Source organism: Callorhinchus milii, unplaced genomic scaffold (assembly GCF_018977255.1).
Source record: "Callorhinchus milii isolate IMCB2004 unplaced genomic scaffold, IMCB_Cmil_1.0 Scaffold660, whole genome shotgun sequence".
NCBI classification, from domain to species: Eukaryota; Metazoa; Chordata; class Chondrichthyes; order Chimaeriformes; family Callorhinchidae; genus Callorhinchus; species Callorhinchus milii.
Genome location: NW_024705401.1, coordinates 30,601 through 47,991, shown reverse-complemented (window position 1 = coordinate 47,991; position 17,391 = coordinate 30,601). Strand labels below are relative to the sequence as shown.

Below are 17,391 nucleotides of genomic sequence, written 5' to 3'. Positions count from 1 at the left end.
ATAAGAAGGGCGAAGAGATTGTATGAGAAAAGATTAGAAGGAAACATAAAAGGAAACCCTAAGGTATTTTAAAAGCATATGAAGAGTAAAAGGTTAGTCAAAGGTAAAGTGGGTCCAATTAGGGACCAAAGTGGAAATCTTCTTGTTGAGACAGAGGGCATTGGCTGATGTACTAAATAAGTACTTTGCAACTGTCTTCAGAAAAGAAGATGATGCAACCGATGCCACAATATCGCAGGCGTGTGAACAGAAATTGGATATCATAAAAATCAACAGAGAGGAGGTACTAAAAAGGCTGTCGGTGCTCAACATATAAGTCACCTGGTCTGGATGGGATGCATCCCAGGTTACTGAGGGAAACAAAGGTGGAAATAGCGGAAGCTCTGGCCACAAACTTTCAATCCCCTTTAGACACCAGAGTGATGCCAGAGGACTGGAGGAATGTTACTCCTCTGTACAAAAAAGGGGCAGAAGGATAAACCCGGAAACTACAGGCCAATCAGCCTAACATCAGAGTTAGAAAAATATGGTTTAATAAAGGACAGTCAATAAGGATTTGTTAAAGGCAGATTGTGTCTGACAAATGTAATAGAATGTTTTGATGAAGTGACCTGAGAGGGTGGTTGAAGATAGTGCAGCAGATGTAGTTTATATGGATTTTCAAAAGGCATTTGACAAAGTGCCACGTAAGAGACATAAACAAAATAGAAGCCCACGGTACTAAAGGGACTGTGGCAACATGGATTCAGAACTGGCTCTGAGACAGAAAGCAGAGTGGTAGTAAATGGTTGCTTTTCTGACTGGAGTGAGTGGTGTGGTGGTATCCCTCAGGGGTCGGTATTGGGACCACTGCTCTTTCTGATCTCTATTAATGATCTGGATCTGGATATAGAGAGCACAATTTCCAAATTTGCAGACGATACTAAGCTAGGAAAAGTAGTTAATGGTGAGGAGGACAGGACCAGACTCCAAGAGGACTTAGACAGATTGATAAAATGGGCAGAAAATGGCAGATGAGGTTTAATGTGGAGAAATGCGAAGTGATGCATTTTGTGAGGAAGAATGAGGAGAGGCAAAGGAGAGTTTCATATAAGCAATCTCTGAACGTGGCAGGACAGGAAGATAAAGCTGTTGAAAAAACATACGGAATACTAGGTTTTATAAATAGGGGCATAGAATACAAAAGTCAGGAGGTTATGTGGAATATTTATAAAATGTGGTTAGGCCTCAGTTAGAGACTGTGTTCAGTTCTGGGCTCTGCACTTTAGGACAGATGTTAGGGCATTGGAGAGGGCGAACAGGAGGTTAACCAGGATGGTACCAGGAATGAAGTTAGCAAAACTAGGATTATTCTCCCGAGAGCAGAGAAGATTAAGAGGGGATTTAATAGAGGTTTTCAAGATCATGAGAGGATTTGATAGGTTGAACCGGGAAAAACTGTTTTCACTGGCGTGTGGGACAGTAACCTGAGGACACCGATTTAAGAGAGTTGTTAAAAGGAACAGAGGGGAGGTTAGGAAAAATATTTTCACCAGCGAGTTGTTGGGATCTGGAATGCATTACCTGAAAGGGTGGTGGAAGCCGATTCATTAGCAACTTTTAAGAGAGTTGTAGATGGGTGTTTGGCGAGGATAGGATTGCAGGGCTACGGAGAGAAAGTGAGCCAGTGGGATTGAGTTGGATTGTTTTTTTAGGAGCTGGCGCAGACATCATGGGCCAAATGGCCTCCTTCTGTGCTGCATGATTCTATGATCCTTGCCCGACTCCATTGGCTTCCCATCACACATAGTATAGATTTCAAAATCCTTGTCTTTCCCCTTCAAGACAGTCTCCTTCCTTTACCTTTACCTTTACCTCCTCCGGCTCCGGTCTGCTCCACGTCCCCCGCCCCAATCGCCCTACCATCGGTGGCCTTCAGCCTCTCAGCCCCGAGGCTCTGGAACTCTATCCCCCAGTGCCTTCGCCGCTTCCTCCCTCTCCTCCTTCAAGGTCGGTCTCAAAACCTTTCTCTTTGACCTTCAGCCTTCAGCTCCCCTCTGGACTCTCTTCCCCCTCCTCGCTCCCTCCCTTCCCTCCCCTCACCCTGACCATTTCCCCCCTTCTCGCTCCCTCACTTCCCTCCCATAACCCTGACCATTCCCCCCAGCTCGGGTCCTGACCCAACTGTGCAGCGCCTTGGGACGTCCTCCTGACGTGAAAGGCGCTTTATAAATGGAATCTTGTTGTTGTTGTTGTTGTTGTTGTTACCTCTGTGCTAAAGTTTAATCAAGAAGTATCCATCTGAATCGGAGCTGGGGCGATGTGCTGGAATGTCTAACTTGTTTGTTTCTCTCAATCCCTCAGATGTTTTCATGACCCAGTTTTCCGCGCTACAAACCTCCCGTTCAGTGCGGACCCGGCGCTTAGCTGCAGCGGAGGAGAACATCGAGGTCGCTCGCACTGCACGTTTGGCACAGATCTTCAAAGACATCTCAGATACCATCATATCCTACAAAGGTGTGTGTGTGTGTCTGTGTGTGTGTGTCTGTGTGTTGTCTCTATGCATGTGTGTGTCTATGTGTGATTGCCTGTGTGAGTGTGTGTGTGTTTGTGTGTCGATATATGTGAGTTTGTCTGTATGTGTGTGTTTGTATCTTGAACAAGTGGGTTCATGAGGAGAGTGATTGATGACCACCCGGCATGGTAGGAAGAGGGGACGGGTAGTGCAGAAATACCGTCAGAGTGTGGCACTCACAAACCGGTTCTCTGTACTGAACACCAGTGAGGGTAATGACACTTCTGGGGAGGAGAGTCAAAAGCCAATGGTTACACAGGGTGACACAGAGAATGTGTCAATGCAATTGTCATTGAGGACACAACGGAGAAAGGAGTAGACGGCGTTTCTGAAATCAAAAACAACTCTTGCAGGGTATGTTGCCTCCCTGGTACCAGGGTTGAAAACATCACGGAACGGGTCCAAAACATTCTACATGGCGAAAGGAAACATCCAGAAGTTATGGTCCATGTTGAGTATCAGAAACTAGGGAATAAGCTAAAAAGTAGTTCTTCAAAGGCGATGACCTCTGGATTACTCCCAGTGCCTCATGCAAGTGAGTATCAAACCAGCAGGATCAAACACATGAATACATGGCTGGAGAAACGGTGCAGAAAGGAGGGCTTCAGATTCCTGCAATATTGGGACCAGTTCTGGTCTAGGAGGGACCGTACAAGGTAGATGGGTTAAACCTGAACCGGGCTGGGACCAATGTCCTTGCAGGGAAGTTAACTAGTGTTGTGGGGAAAGATTAAACCAATTTTGAGGGGGAAAGCACTCAGGATGTAGCATCAGGGAGAGGAGAAGCAAGTTACATAGAGGGCTGGGAGAGATAAATAGCAATGTAATAAGGAGTAATCCAGAGAAAGTAGGGATTAGATAGGGGGCAAAATGCAGAACAGACTCAGTCGGTCTTGGAGGGCATGTGTGTAAATGCATGGAGTGTGACAAATAAGGTTGGTAAGCTGCGGCTCAAGTTGCCACATGGGGTTATGATGTAATGGCAATAACGGAGACCTGGCTCAAACAAGGGCATGAATGGCAGCTCAATATTCCTGGCTACAAGTTTGGGCAAGTTTCCTTACTCCACACGCCTAATAATAATCCCTCCAAAAAAAACAAAAAAAACAATAATAAATTGGTCATTTTCAATCCATGACTGTTTGTGGGACATTGCTGTGCGCAATTGGCTGCCGCGTTCGCCCACAAATATACAGTCAATTCACTTTACAGTGTGTTCTGTGAAACGCTTTGGGACGTCCTCCCGACGTGAAAAGCGCTATATCAAATGCAAGGATTATTATTATTATTATTATTATTATTATTATTGCAATGTACTTAGGTGGGATAGGGAAGGAAAAGGAGGGGTGGCCGGCAATATTGATTAAAGACATGGTTATGGCACTGAAAAAGGACGATGTGCTAAAGGGTCCAAAAATATAATCTATTTGCTTAGTGTTAAGGAGCAGAAAAGGAGCTGTTACTCTGTTAGGTGTGTACTATAGATCCCCAAATAGAGAGAGCAGAGAGACAAGCAAATCTGCAAACAGATTTCAGAATAGATGCCAAACCTATAGGGTAGTGATAATGGGGGACTTCATTCATCCTAACGTGGACTGACTGTAAAGGGCAAGGAGGGGGGTGGATTCCTGAAACGTGTGAAGAATAACTTTCTGGATCAGTATGTTTCCAGCCCACCTAGGAAGGAAGCAGAGCTGGATCTAGTTCTGGGGAATGAAGTGGGGCAATTGGAACAGCTTTCAGTAGGAGAGCATCTGGATGACAGTGATCACAACATCATTAGGTTTAGAGAACCTATGGAAAGGGACAAAGAACAATCATAGAATCATAGAATCGTACAGCACAAAAAGATGCCATTCGGCCCATCGAGTTTGTGCCATCTCCTTGAATAGAGCAATGTAATGTCAATCCCACTCCCCAGCTCTTTCCCCATAACCTGCAAACCCGTCCTCCTCACATACCCGTCCACCATATTTTTAAAAGTAGTTATCGAATCGGCCTCCACCGCCCTTTCAGGCAATGCATTCCAGATTCCAACAACTCGCTGCGTGAAGAAATTCCTTCCCACCTCCCCTCGGCTTCCTTTAGAGACTATTTTGAATCTGACCTCGAGTCACCGACACACCAACCAGTGGAAACAGTTTTTCACTTTCTAACCTATCAAATCCCCTCATGATATTGAAGACCTCTATTAGGTCCTCATAACCTTCTCTGCTCCAATGAGAATAATCCTCACCTCTCCAGCCTTTCCTCATCATCACGGTCCCTCATTCCTGGTACCATCCTCGTAAATCTCCTCTGCACCCTTTCCAATGCCTTAACATCCTTCCTATCATGTGGTGCCCAGAACTGGGCGCAGTATTCTAACTGAGGCCTAACCAGTGTTTATATGGGTTAATCATAACCTCCTGACTCTTGTACTCTATGCCCCTATTTATAAAGCCTAGTATCTCATATGCCCTTTTTACAGCTGTATCTACCTGTCCTTCCACCTTCATGGATTCATTTACCTGCCCCCACCCCCAGGTCTCTCTGTTGTTTTACCCCATTAAGATTGTATTACCGCCTATATTGCCCCTCATTCTTTCTACCAAAATGCAGTACCTCACATTTCTCCACATTGAAACTCCTCTGCCATGTGTCGCCCATTTTACCATCTGTCTATGTCTTCCTGCAGTCGGCTCCTGTCCTTCTCACTGTTTACCCCCTCCCTAACTTTGTGTCATGCGCAAACTTGGAAATGGTACTTGCTATACCCAAGTCCAGATCATTTATGTGTATTAAGAAGAGCAGTGGTCCTAATACCGATCCCTGGCACCACTGTACACTTCCCTCCGGTCAGAAAAGCAGCCGTTCACCACAACTCTCTGCTTTCTGTCTCCCAGTGAGTTCTGGATCCGCTGCCACTGTCCCTTTTATACCGTGGGCTTCTATCTTTCTTACAATCCTTTCATGTGGCACTTTGTCAAATGCCTTTTGAAAGTCCATATAAACTATATCAACGGCACTACCGTTATCGACCCTCTCCGTTACCTCATCGAAAAATTCTATTAGATTTGTTAGACTAATCAAAGGTGAAGATACTCATCTAGAAGAGGCTAATTTCAGTGAGTTAAACAGGGACCTGTCCAAGGTGTACTGGAAAGAAAGATTTGCAGGTAAAACAACTGATGAGCAATGGGAAGCCTTCAAGGAGGAGACAGTTCGGTGATAGAACAAATACGTTCCCACAAAGGGATTAAAATAAAATGTAAAAAGGAGGCTTATGATAAATGTCAGTTCCAAAATACAGAAAATAATCAAAAAGGATATAAAAGTGCTGAGGAGAACTGAAAATGGAAATCAGAAGGGCAAAGAGATTATATGAGAAAAGATTTGTGGGTAACATAAAAGGGAACCCTAACATATTTTATTTTAAAGAATAAAAGGTTTGTCAAAGTTAAGGTATGTCCAATTAGGGACCAAAGAGGAAATCTTATAGAGGCAGAGGGCATGGCTGACGTACTGAATAAGTACTTTGCATGTGTCTGCGTATGTGTTTGTATATGTGTGTGTGTCTGCATGTGTGTATGTGTCTGTGTCTGTGTGCGTGTGTGTATCTGTGTGTGTTTATGTATGTGTGTGTATCTGTGTGTGTGTCTGTCTGATTATATCTTTATGTCTGTGAGTATGTGTATCTTTATGTCTGTGTGTGTCTGTATATGTGTGTGTATCTGGATGTATGTTTGTGTGTCTGCATGTGTGTCTGTGTGTGTCTGTATATGTGTGTGCATCTGTATGTATGTGAGTGTCTGTATGTGTGTGTGTGTGTGTCTGTCTGTCTGTGTCTGTATGTATGTATGTGTCTGTGTATGTATTTTTATGTATGTGTGTGTGTCTGTATATGTCTGTCTGTATGTGTGTGTGTGTGTCTGTATGTGGGTGTTTCTGTATCTGTGTATGTATCTATGTGTGTTTCTGTATTTGTGTGTGTGTGTCTGTCGTATGTCTGTATGTGTGTATGTATGAGTGTGTCTGTGTGTATTTGTCTGTGTGTGTTTGTATGTGTGTGTATATGAATGTGTATCTGTATGTGTGGGTATCTGTGTGTGTTTATGTATGTGTGTCTATGTATGGATTTGTATGTGTATGTGTGTTTTTATGTGACTATGTGTGTGTCTGGATGTGTATGTGTGTCTATGTGTGTTTGTGTCTATATGTATGTGTGTCTGTATGTGTGTGTTGGAATGCGTGTCTGCATGTTTGTTTGTCTGTATGTGTCTGTATATGTGTGTCTGTATTTGTACGTGTCGGTGCGTATTTGTATGTATGTGGGTCTGTATGTATATGTGTGTCTTTATGTCTGTGTGTGTCTGTATATGTGTGTATGTGTGTGTGTCTCTATATGTGTGTGTGTCTGTGAGTGTGTCTGTATGTGTCTATATATGTTGCTTGTCTATATGTGTGTCTGTATTTGCGTGTATGTGTATTTTTGTGTTTATGTGTGCGTCGGTATATTTTGTTTGTATACGCTCAATTCACTTTACAGTCTACCCTGTGCAGCGCTTTGAGCCGTCGAGAAGATGTGAAAAGCGCTATATCAAATGCAAGGATTATTATATTATATGTGTTTGTGTATATGTATGTGTATCTGTGTCTGTATATGTTTGTGTATCTGTATGTTTCTGTGTATCTGTACGTGTTTGTATGTCTGTATGTTGTGTATCTATGTGTTTGTTGTCTGTATGTGTTTGTGTAACTGTATGTTTCTGTGTATCTGTACGTGTTTGTATGTCTATGTTGTGTATCTATGTGTTTGTTGTCTGTATGTGTTTGTGTAACTGTATGTGTTTCTGTATCTGTATGTGTTGTGTATCTATGCATTTGTGTATCTCTATGTGTTTGTGTGTCTGTATGTGTTTGTGTGGCTGTATATGTTTGTGTATCTGTATGTGTATGTGTATCTGTATGTGTTTGTGTGTCTGTATGTGTTTGTGTGTCTGTATGTGTTTGTGTATGTGTACGTTTGTGTATCTGTATGTGTTGTGTATCTATGTGTTTGTGTATCTCTATGTGTTTGTGTGTCTGTATGTGTTTGTGTATCTGTATGTGTTTGTGTATCTGTGTGTGTTTGTGTATCTGTTTGTGTTTGTGTGGCTGTATATGTTTGGGTATCTGTATGCGTTTGGGTATCTGTTTGTGTTTGTGTGGCTGTATGTGTTTGGGTATCTGTATGCGTTTGGGTATCTGTATGTGTTTGTGTGTCTGTATGTGTTTGTGTACCTGTATGTGTTTGTGTATCTGTATGTGTTTGTGTATCTGTGTGCGTTTGTGTATCTGTATGTGTTTGTGTGTCTGTATGTGTTTGTGTATCTGTATGTGTTTGTGTGTCTGTATGTGTTTGTGTATCTGTATGTGTTTGGGTATCTGTATGTGTTTGGGTATCTGTATGTGTTTGTGTATCTGTGTGCGTTTGTGTATCTGTATGTGTTTGTGTATCTGTATGTGTTGTGTATCTATGCATTTGTGTATCTCTATGTGTTTGTGTGTCTGTATGTGTTTGTGTGGCTGTATATGTTTGTGTATCTGTATGTGTATGTGTATCTGTATGTGTTTGTGTGTCTGTATGTGTTTGTGTGTCTGTATGTGTTTGTGTATGTGTACGTTTGTGTATCTGTATGTGTTGTGTATCTATGTGTTTGTGTATCTCTATGTGTTTGTGTGTCTGTATGTGTTTGTGTATCTGTATGTGTTTGTGTATCTGTGTGTGTTTGTGTATCTGTTTGTGTTTGTGTGGCTGTATGTGTTTGGGTATCTGTATGCGTTTGGGTATCTGTATGTGTTTGTGTGTCTGTATGTGTTTGTGTACCTGTATGTGTTTGTGTATCTGTATGTGTTTGTGTGTCTGTATGTGTTTGTGTATCTGTATGTGTTTGTGTGTCTGTATGTGTTTGTGTATCTGTATGTGTTTGTGTATCTGTATGTGTTTGTGTATCTGTGTGCGTTTGTGTATCTGTATGTGTTTGTGTATCTGTATGTGTTTGTGTTTCTGTGTGCGTTTGTGTATCTGTATGTGTTTGTGTGTCTGTATGTGTTTGTGTATCTGTATGTGTTTGTGTGTCTGTATGTGTTTGTGTATTTGTATGTGTTTGTGTGTCTGTGTGTCTTTGTGTGGCTCTATGTGTTTGTGTATCATTTGTGTATCTGTATGTGTTTGTGTGGCTGTATCTGTTTGTGTACCTGTATGTGTTTGTGTATCTGTATGTGTATCTGTGTCTGTATATGTTTGTGTATCTGTATGTTTCTGTGTATCTGTACGTGTTTGTATGTCTGTATGTTGTGTATCTATGTGTTTGTTGTCTGTATGTGTTTGTGTAACTGTATGTTTCTGTGTATCTGTACGTGTTTGTATGTCTATGTTGTGTATCTATGTGTTTGTTGTCTGTATGTGTTTGTGTAACTGTATGTGTTTCTGTATCTGTATGTGTTGTGTATCTATGCATTTGTGTATCTCTATGTGTTTGTGTGTCTGTATGTGTTTGTGTGGCTGTATATGTTTGTGTATCTGTATGTGTATGTGTATCTGTATGTGTTTGTGTGTCTGTATGTGTTTGTGTGTCTGTATGTGTTTGTGTATGTGTACGTTTGTGTATCTGTATGTGTTGTGTATCTATGTGTTTGTGTATCTCTATGTGTTTGTGTATCTGTGTGCGTTTGTGTATCTGTATGTGTTTGTGTGTCTGTATGTGTTTGTGTATCTGTATGTGTTTGTGTGTCTGTATGTGTTTGTGTATCTGTATGTGTTTGGGTATCTGTATGTGTTTGGGTATCTGTATGTGTTTGTGTATCTGTGTGCGTTTGTGTATCTGTATGTGTTTGTGTATCTGTATGTGTTTGTGTATCTGTATGTGTTTGTGTGTCTGTATGTGTTTGTGTATCTGTATGTTTTTGTGTATCTGTGTGTGTTTGTGTATCTCTATGTGTTTGTGTATCTGTATGTGTTTGTGTATCTGTATGTGTTTGGGTATCTGTATGCGTTTGGGTATCTGTATGTGTTTGTGTGTCTGTATGTGTTTGTGTACCTGTATGTGTTTGTGTATCTGTATGTGTTTGTGTATCTGTGTGCGTTTGTGTATCTGTATGTGTTTGTGTGTCTGTATGTGTTTGTGTATCTGTATGTGTTTGTGTGTCTGTATGTGTTTGTGTATCTGTATGTGTTTGGGTATCTGTATGTGTTTGGGTATCTGTATGTGTTTGTGTATCTGTGTGCGTTTGTGTATCTGTATGTGTTTGTGTATCTGTATGTGTTGTGTATCTATGCATTTGTGTATCTCTATGTGTTTGTGTGTCTGTATGTGTTTGTGTGGCTGTATATGTTTGTGTATCTGTATATGTATGTGTATCTGTATGTGTTTGTGTGTCTGTATGTGTTTGTGTGTCTGTATGTGTTTGTGTATGTGTACGTTTGTGTATCTGTATGTGTTGTGTATCTATGTGTTTGTGTATCTCTATGTGTTTGTGTGTCTGTATGTGTTTGTGTATCTGTATGTGTTTGTGTATCTGTGTGTGTTTGTGTATCTGTTTGTGTTTGTGTGGCTGTATATGTTTGGGTATCTGTATGCGTTTGGGTATCTGTATGTGTTTGTGTGTCTGTATGTGTTTGTGTACCTGTATGTGTTTGTGTATCTGTATGTGTTTGTGTATCTGTGTGCGTTTGTGTATCTGTATGTGTTTGTGTGTCTGTATGTGTTTGTGTATCTGTATGTGTTTGTGTGTCTGTATGTGTTTGTGTATCTGTATGTGTTTGGGTATCTGTATGTGTTTGGGTATCTGTATGTGTTTGTGTATCTGTGTGCGTTTGTGTATCTGTATGTGTTTGTGTATCTGTATGTGTTTGTGTATCTGTATGTGTTTGTGTGTCTGTATGTGTTTGTGTATCTGTATGTTTTTGTGTATCTGTGTGTGTTTGTGTATCTGTTTGTGTTTGTGTGGCTGTAGGTGTTTGGGTATCTGTATGCGTTTGGGTATCTGTATGTGTTTGTGTGTCTGTATGTGTTTGTGTACCTGTATGTGTTTGTGTATCTGTATGTGTTTGTGTGTCTGTATGTGTTTGTGTATCTGTATGTGTTTGTGTGTCTGTATGTGTTTGTGTATCTGTATGTGTTTGTGTATCTGTATGTGTTTGTGTATCTGTGTGCGTTTGTGTATCTGTATGTGTTTGTGTATCTGTATGTGTTTGTGTTTCTGTGTGCGTTTGTGTATCTGTATGTGTTTGTGTGTCTGTATGTGTTTGTGTATCTGTATGTGTTTGTGTGTCTGTATGTGTTTGTGTATTTGTATGTGTTTGTGTGTCTGTGTGTCTTTGTGTGGCTCTATGTGTTTGTGTATCATTTTGTGTATCTGTATGTGTTTGTGTGGCTGTATCTGTTTGTGTACCTGTATGTGTTTGTGTATCTGTATGTGTATCTGTGTCTGTATATGTTTGTGTATCTGTATGTTTCTGTGTATCTGTACGTGTTTGTATGTCTGTATGTTGTGTATCTATGTGTTTGTTGTCTGTATGTGTTTGTGTAACTGTATGTTTCTGTGTATCTGTACGTGTTTGTATGTCTATGTTGTGTATCTATGTGTTTGTTGTCTGTATGTGTTTGTGTAACTGTATGTGTTTCTGTATCTGTATGTGTTGTGTATCTATGCATTTGTGTATCTCTATGTGTTTGTGTGTCTGTATGTGTTTGTGTGGCTGTATATGTTTGTGTATCTGTATGTGTATGTGTATCTGTATGTGTTTGTGTGTCTGTATGTGTTTGTGTGTCTGTATGTGTTTGTGTATGTGTACGTTTGTGTATCTGTATGTGTTGTGTATCTATGTGTTTGTGTATCTCTATGTGTTTGTGTATCTGTGTGCGTTTGTGTATCTGTATGTGTTTGTGTGTCTGTATGTGTTTGTGTATCTGTATGTGTTTGTGTGTCTGTATGTGTTTGTGTATCTGTATGTGTTTGGGTATCTGTATGTGTTTGGGTATCTGTATGTGTTTGTGTATCTGTGTGCGTTTGTGTATCTGTATGTGTTTGTGTATCTGTATGTGTTTGTGTATCTGTATGTGTTTGTGTGTCTGTATGTGTTTGTGTATCTGTATGTTTTTGTGTATCTGTGTGTGTTTGTGTATCTCTATGTGTTTGTGTATCTGTATGTGTTTGTGTATCTGTATGTGTTTGGGTATCTGTATGCGTTTGGGTATCTGTATGTGTTTGTGTGTCTGTATGTGTTTGTGTACCTGTATGTGTTTGTGTATCTGTATGTGTTTGTGTATCTGTGTGCGTTTGTGTATCTGTATGTGTTTGTGTGTCTGTATGTGTTTGTGTATCTGTATGTGTTTGTGTGTCTGTATGTGTTTGTGTATCTGTATGTGTTTGGGTATCTGTATGTGTTTGGGTATCTGTATGTGTTTGTGTATCTGTGTGCGTTTGTGTATCTGTATGTGTTTGTGTATCTGTATGTGTTGTGTATCTATGCATTTGTGTATCTCTATGTGTTTGTGTGTCTGTATGTGTTTGTGTGGCTGTATATGTTTGTGTATCTGTATATGTATGTGTATCTGTATGTGTTTGTGTGTCTGTATGTGTTTGTGTGTCTGTATGTGTTTGTGTATGTGTACGTTTGTGTATCTGTATGTGTTGTGTATCTATGTGTTTGTGTATCTCTATGTGTTTGTGTGTCTGTATGTGTTTGTGTATCTGTATGTGTTTGTGTATCTGTGTGTGTTTGTGTATCTGTTTGTGTTTGTGTGGCTGTATATGTTTGGGTATCTGTATGCGTTTGGGTATCTGTATGTGTTTGTGTGTCTGTATGTGTTTGTGTACCTGTATGTGTTTGTGTATCTGTATGTGTTTGTGTATCTGTGTGCGTTTGTGTATCTGTATGTGTTTGTGTGTCTGTATGTGTTTGTGTATCTGTATGTGTTTGTGTGTCTGTATGTGTTTGTGTATCTGTATGTGTTTGGGTATCTGTATGTGTTTGGGTATCTGTATGTGTTTGTGTATCTGTGTGCGTTTGTGTATCTGTATGTGTTTGTGTATCTGTATGTGTTTGTGTATCTGTATGTGTTTGTGTGTCTGTATGTGTTTGTGTATCTGTATGTTTTTGTGTATCTGTGTGTGTTTGTGTATCTGTTTGTGTTTGTGTGGCTGTAGGTGTTTGGGTATCTGTATGCGTTTGGGTATCTGTATGTGTTTGTGTGTCTGTATGTGTTTGTGTATCTGTATGTGTTTGTGTATCTGTGTGCGTTTGTGTATCTGTATGTGTTTGTGTATCTGTATGTGTTTGTGTTTCTGTGTGCGTTTGTGTATCTGTATGTGTTTGTGTGTCTGTATGTGTTTGTGTATCTGTATGTGTTTGTGTGTCTGTATGTGTTTGTGTATTTGTATGTGTTTGTGTGTCTGTGTGTCTTTGTGTGGCTCTATGTGTTTGTGTATCATTTGTGTATCTGTATGTGTTTGTGTGGCTGTATCTGTTTGTGTACCTGTATGTGTTTGTGTATCTGTATGTGTATCTGTGTCTGTATATGTTTGTGTATCTGGATGTGTTTGTGTATCTGTATGTGTTTGTGTATCTGTATGTTTCTGTGTCTCTGTATGTGTTTGTGTATCTGTATGTTTCTGTGTATCTGTATGTGTTTGTGTATCTGTATGTTTCCGTGTATCTATACGTGTTTGTATGTCTGTATGTTGTGTATCTATGTGTTTGTTGTCTGTATGTGTTTGTGTAACTGTATGTTTCTGTGTATCTGTACGTGTTTGTATGTCTATGTTGTGTATCTATGTGTTTGTTGTCTGTATGTGTTTGTGTAACTGTATGTGTTTCTGTATCTGTATGTGTTGTGTATCTATGCATTTGTGTATCTCTATGTGTTTGTGTGTCTGTATGTGTTTGTGTGGCTGTATATGTTTGTGTATCTGTATGTGTATGTGTATCTGTATGTGTTTGTGTGTCTGTATGTGTTTGTGTGTCTGTATGTGTTTGTGTATGTGTACGTTTGTGTATCTGTATGTGTTGTGTATCTGTATGTTTCTGTGTCTCTGTATGTGTTTGTGTATCTGTATGTTTCTGTGTATCTGTATGTGTTTGTGTATCTCTATGTGTTTGTGTGTCTGTATGTGTTTGTGTATCTGGATGTGTTTGTGTATCTGTATGTGTTTGTGTATCTGTATGTTTCTGTGTCTCTGTATGTGTTTGTGTATCTGTATGTTTCTGTGTATCTGTATGTGTTTGTGTATCTGTATGTTTCCGTGTATCTATACGTGTTTGTATGTCTGTATGTTGTGTATCTATGTGTTTGTTTGTCTGTTTGTGTTTGTGTATCTGTATGTGTTTCTGTATCTGTATGTGTTTGTGTATCTGTATGTGTTTATGTATCTGTATATGTTTGTGTATCTGTATGTGTTTGTGTATTTGTATGTGTTTGTGTATCTGTGTATGTTTGTGTATCTGTATGTGTTTGTGTATCTATGTGTTTGTGTGTCTGTATGTGTTTGTGTATCTGTATGTGTTTGGGTATCTGTATGCGTTTGTGTATCTGTGTGTTTGTGTATCTGTATGTGTTTAGGTATCTGTATGTGTTTGTGTATCTATGTGTTTGTGTGTCTGTATCTGTTTGTGTATCTGTATGTGTTTGTGTATCTGTGCGTTTGTGTATCTGTATGTGTTTGTGTGTCCGTATGTGTTTGTGTGGCTGTATGTGTTTGTGTATCTGTATGTGTTTGTGTATCTGTATGTGTTTGTGTGTCTGTATGTCTTTGTGTGGCTCTATGTGTTTGTGTATCGTTTGTGTATCTGCATGTGTTTCTGTATCTGCATGTTTCTGTGTATCTGTACGTCTTTGTTTGTCTGTATGTTGTGTATCTATGTGTTTGTTTGTCTGTTTGTGTTTGTGTATCTGTATGTTTCTGTGTATCTGTACGTGTTTGTATGTCTATATGTTGTGTATCTATGTGTTTGTGTGTCTGTATGTGTTTGTGTATCTGTATGTGTTTGTGTATCTGTGTGTGTTTGTGTATCTGTTTGTGTTTGTGTGGCTGTATGTGTTTGGGTATCTGTATGCGTTTGGGTATCTGTATGTGTTTGTGTGTCTGTATGTGTTTGTGTATCTGTATGTGTTTGTGTATCTGTGTGCGTTTGTGTATCTGTATGTGTTTGTGTGTCTGTATGTGTTTGTGTATCTGTATGTGTTTGTGTGTCTGTATGTGTTTGTGTATCTGTATGTGTTTGGGTATCTGTATGTGTTTGGGTATCTGTATGTGTTTGTGTATCTGTGTGCGTTTGTGTATCTGTATGTGTTTGTGTATCTGTATGTGTTTGTGTATCTGTATGTGTTTGTGTGTCTGTATGTGTTTGTGTATCTGTATGTTTTTGTGTATCTGTGTGTGTTTGTGTATCTCTATGTGTTTGTGTATCTGTATGTGTTTGTGTATCTGTATGTGTTTGGGTATCTGTATGTGTTTGGGTATCTGTATGTATTTCTGTATCTGTATGTGTTGTGTATCTATGTGTTTGTGTATCTCTGTGTGTTTGTGTGTCTGTATGTGTTTGTGTGGCTGTATATGTTTGTGTATCTATGTGTTTGTGTATCTGTTTGTGTATGTGTATCTGTTTGTGTTTGTGTATCTGTATGTGTTTGTGTATCTGTATGTGTTTGGGTGGCTGTATCTGTTTGTGTATGTGTTTGTGTATCTGTGTGCGTTTGTGTATCTGTATGTGTTTGTGTGTCCGTATGTGTTTGTGTACCTGTATGTGTTTGTGTATCTCTATGTGTTTGTGTATCTCTATGTGTTTGTGTATCTCTATGTGTTTGTGTGTCTGTATGTGTTTGTGTATCTGTATGTGTTTGGGTATCTGTATGTGTTTGTGTGTTTTTGTATCTGTATGTGTTTGTGTGTCTGTATGTCTTTGTGTGGCTGTATGTGTTTGTGTATCGTTTGTGTATCTGTATGTGTTTGTGTATCTGTATATGTTTGTGTATCTGTATGTTTCTGTGTATCTGTACGTCTTTGTTTGTCTGTATGTTGTGTATCTATGTGTTTGTTTGTCTGTTTGTGTTTGTGTATCTGTATGTTTATGTGTATCTGTACGTGTTTGTATGTCTATATGTTGTGTATCTATGTGTTTGTTTGTCTGTATGTGTTTGGGTATCTGTATGCGTTTGGGTATCTGTATTTGTTTGTGTGTCTGTATGTGTTTGTGTATCTGTATGTGTTTGTGTTTCTGTGTGCGTTTGTGTATCTGTATGTGTTTGTGTATCTGTATGTGTTTGTGTTTCTGTGTGCGTTTGTGTATCTGTATGTGTTTGTGTGTCTGTATGTGTTTGTGTATCTGTATGTGTTTGTGTGTCTGTATGTGTTTGTGTATTTGTATGTGTTTGTGTGTCTGTGTGTCTTTGTGTGGCTCTATGTGTTTGTGTATCATTTGTGTATCTGTATGTGTTTGTGTGGCTGTATCTGTTTGTGTACCTGTATGTGTTTGTGTATCTGTATGTGTTTGTGTATCTGTGTGCGTTTGTGTATCTGTATGTGTTTGTGTTTCTGTATGTGTTTGGGTATCTGTATGTGTTTGTGTATCTGTATATGTTTGTGTATCTGTATGTATTTCTGTATCTGTTTGTGTTTGTGTATCTGTATGTGTTTCTGTATCTGTATGTATTGTGTATCTATGTGTTTGTGTATCTCTATGTGTTTGGGTATCTGTATGTGTTTGTGTATCTGTATGTGTTTGTGTATCTGTATGTGTTTGTGTATCTGTTTGTGTATCTGTATGTGTTTGTGTATTTGTATGTGTTTGTGTACCTGTGTATGTTTGTGTATCTGTACGTGTTTGGGTATCTGTGTGTGTTTGTGTATCGGTATGTGTTTGGGTATCTGTATGTGTTTGTGTATCTATGTGTGTTTGTGTATCTCGATGTGTTTGTGTGTCTGTATGTGTTTGTGTATCTGTATGTGTTTGTGTATCTGTGTGTGTTTGTGTATCTGTTTGTGTTTGTGTGGCTGTATGTGTTTGGGTATCTGTATGCGTTTGGGTATCTGTATGTGTTTGTGTGGCTGTATGTGTTTGTTTATCTGTATGTGTTTGTGTGTCTGTATGTGTTTGTGTATCTGTATGTGTTTGTGTATCTGTGTGCGTTTGTGTATCTGTATGTGTTTGTGTGTCTGTATGTGTTTGTGTATCTGTATGTGTTTGTGTGTCTGTATGTGTTTGTGTATCTGTATGTGTTTGGGTATCTGTATGTGTTTGGGTATCTGTATGTGTTTGTGTATTTGTGTGTGTTTGTGTATCTGTATGTGTTTGTGTGTCTGTATGTCTTTGTGTGGCTGTATGTGTTTGTGTATCGTTTGTGTATCTGTATGTGTTTGTGTATTTGTATATGTTTGTGTATCTGTATGTTTCTGTGTATCTGTATGTGTTTCTGTATCTGTATGTTTCTGTGTATCTGTATGTGTTTGTGTGTCTGTATGTTGTGTATCTATGTTTGTTTGTGTTTGTGTATCTGTATGTTTCTGTGTATCTATACGTGTTTGTATGTCTATATGTTGTGTATCTATGTGTTTGTTTGTCTGTACGTGTTTGTGTTTGTGTATCTGTATGTGTTTGTGTATCTGTATGTTTGTGTGTCTGTATGTGTTTGTGTATCTATGTGTGTTTGTGTATCTGTATGTATTTGTGTATCGGTTTGTGTTTGTGTATCTGTATGTGTTTCTGTATCTGTATGTGTTGTGTATCTATGTGTTTGTGTATCTGTATGTGTTTGTGTGTCTGTATGTGTTTGTGTATCTGTATGTGTTTGTGTATTTGTATGTGTTTGTGTATC

General features: G+C 39.2%; 1 protein-coding gene across 1 annotated transcript in view; it reads left to right on the top strand.

Annotated features, from left to right (window-relative positions):
• The first annotated feature begins 2,296 nt into the window (after positions 1-2,296).
• LOC103172000 (histone-lysine N-methyltransferase ASH1L-like) overlaps positions 2,297-17,391 on the top strand; it is a 34,015-nt gene continuing 18,920 nt past the window's right edge. The window contains exon 1 of the mRNA XM_042346362.1: positions 2,297-2,496. Within this exon, the coding sequence (XP_042202296.1) occupies positions 2,310-2,496 (187 nt within the window). The 5' untranslated portion in view covers positions 2,297-2,309. The remainder of the gene's footprint in view (positions 2,497-17,391) is intronic.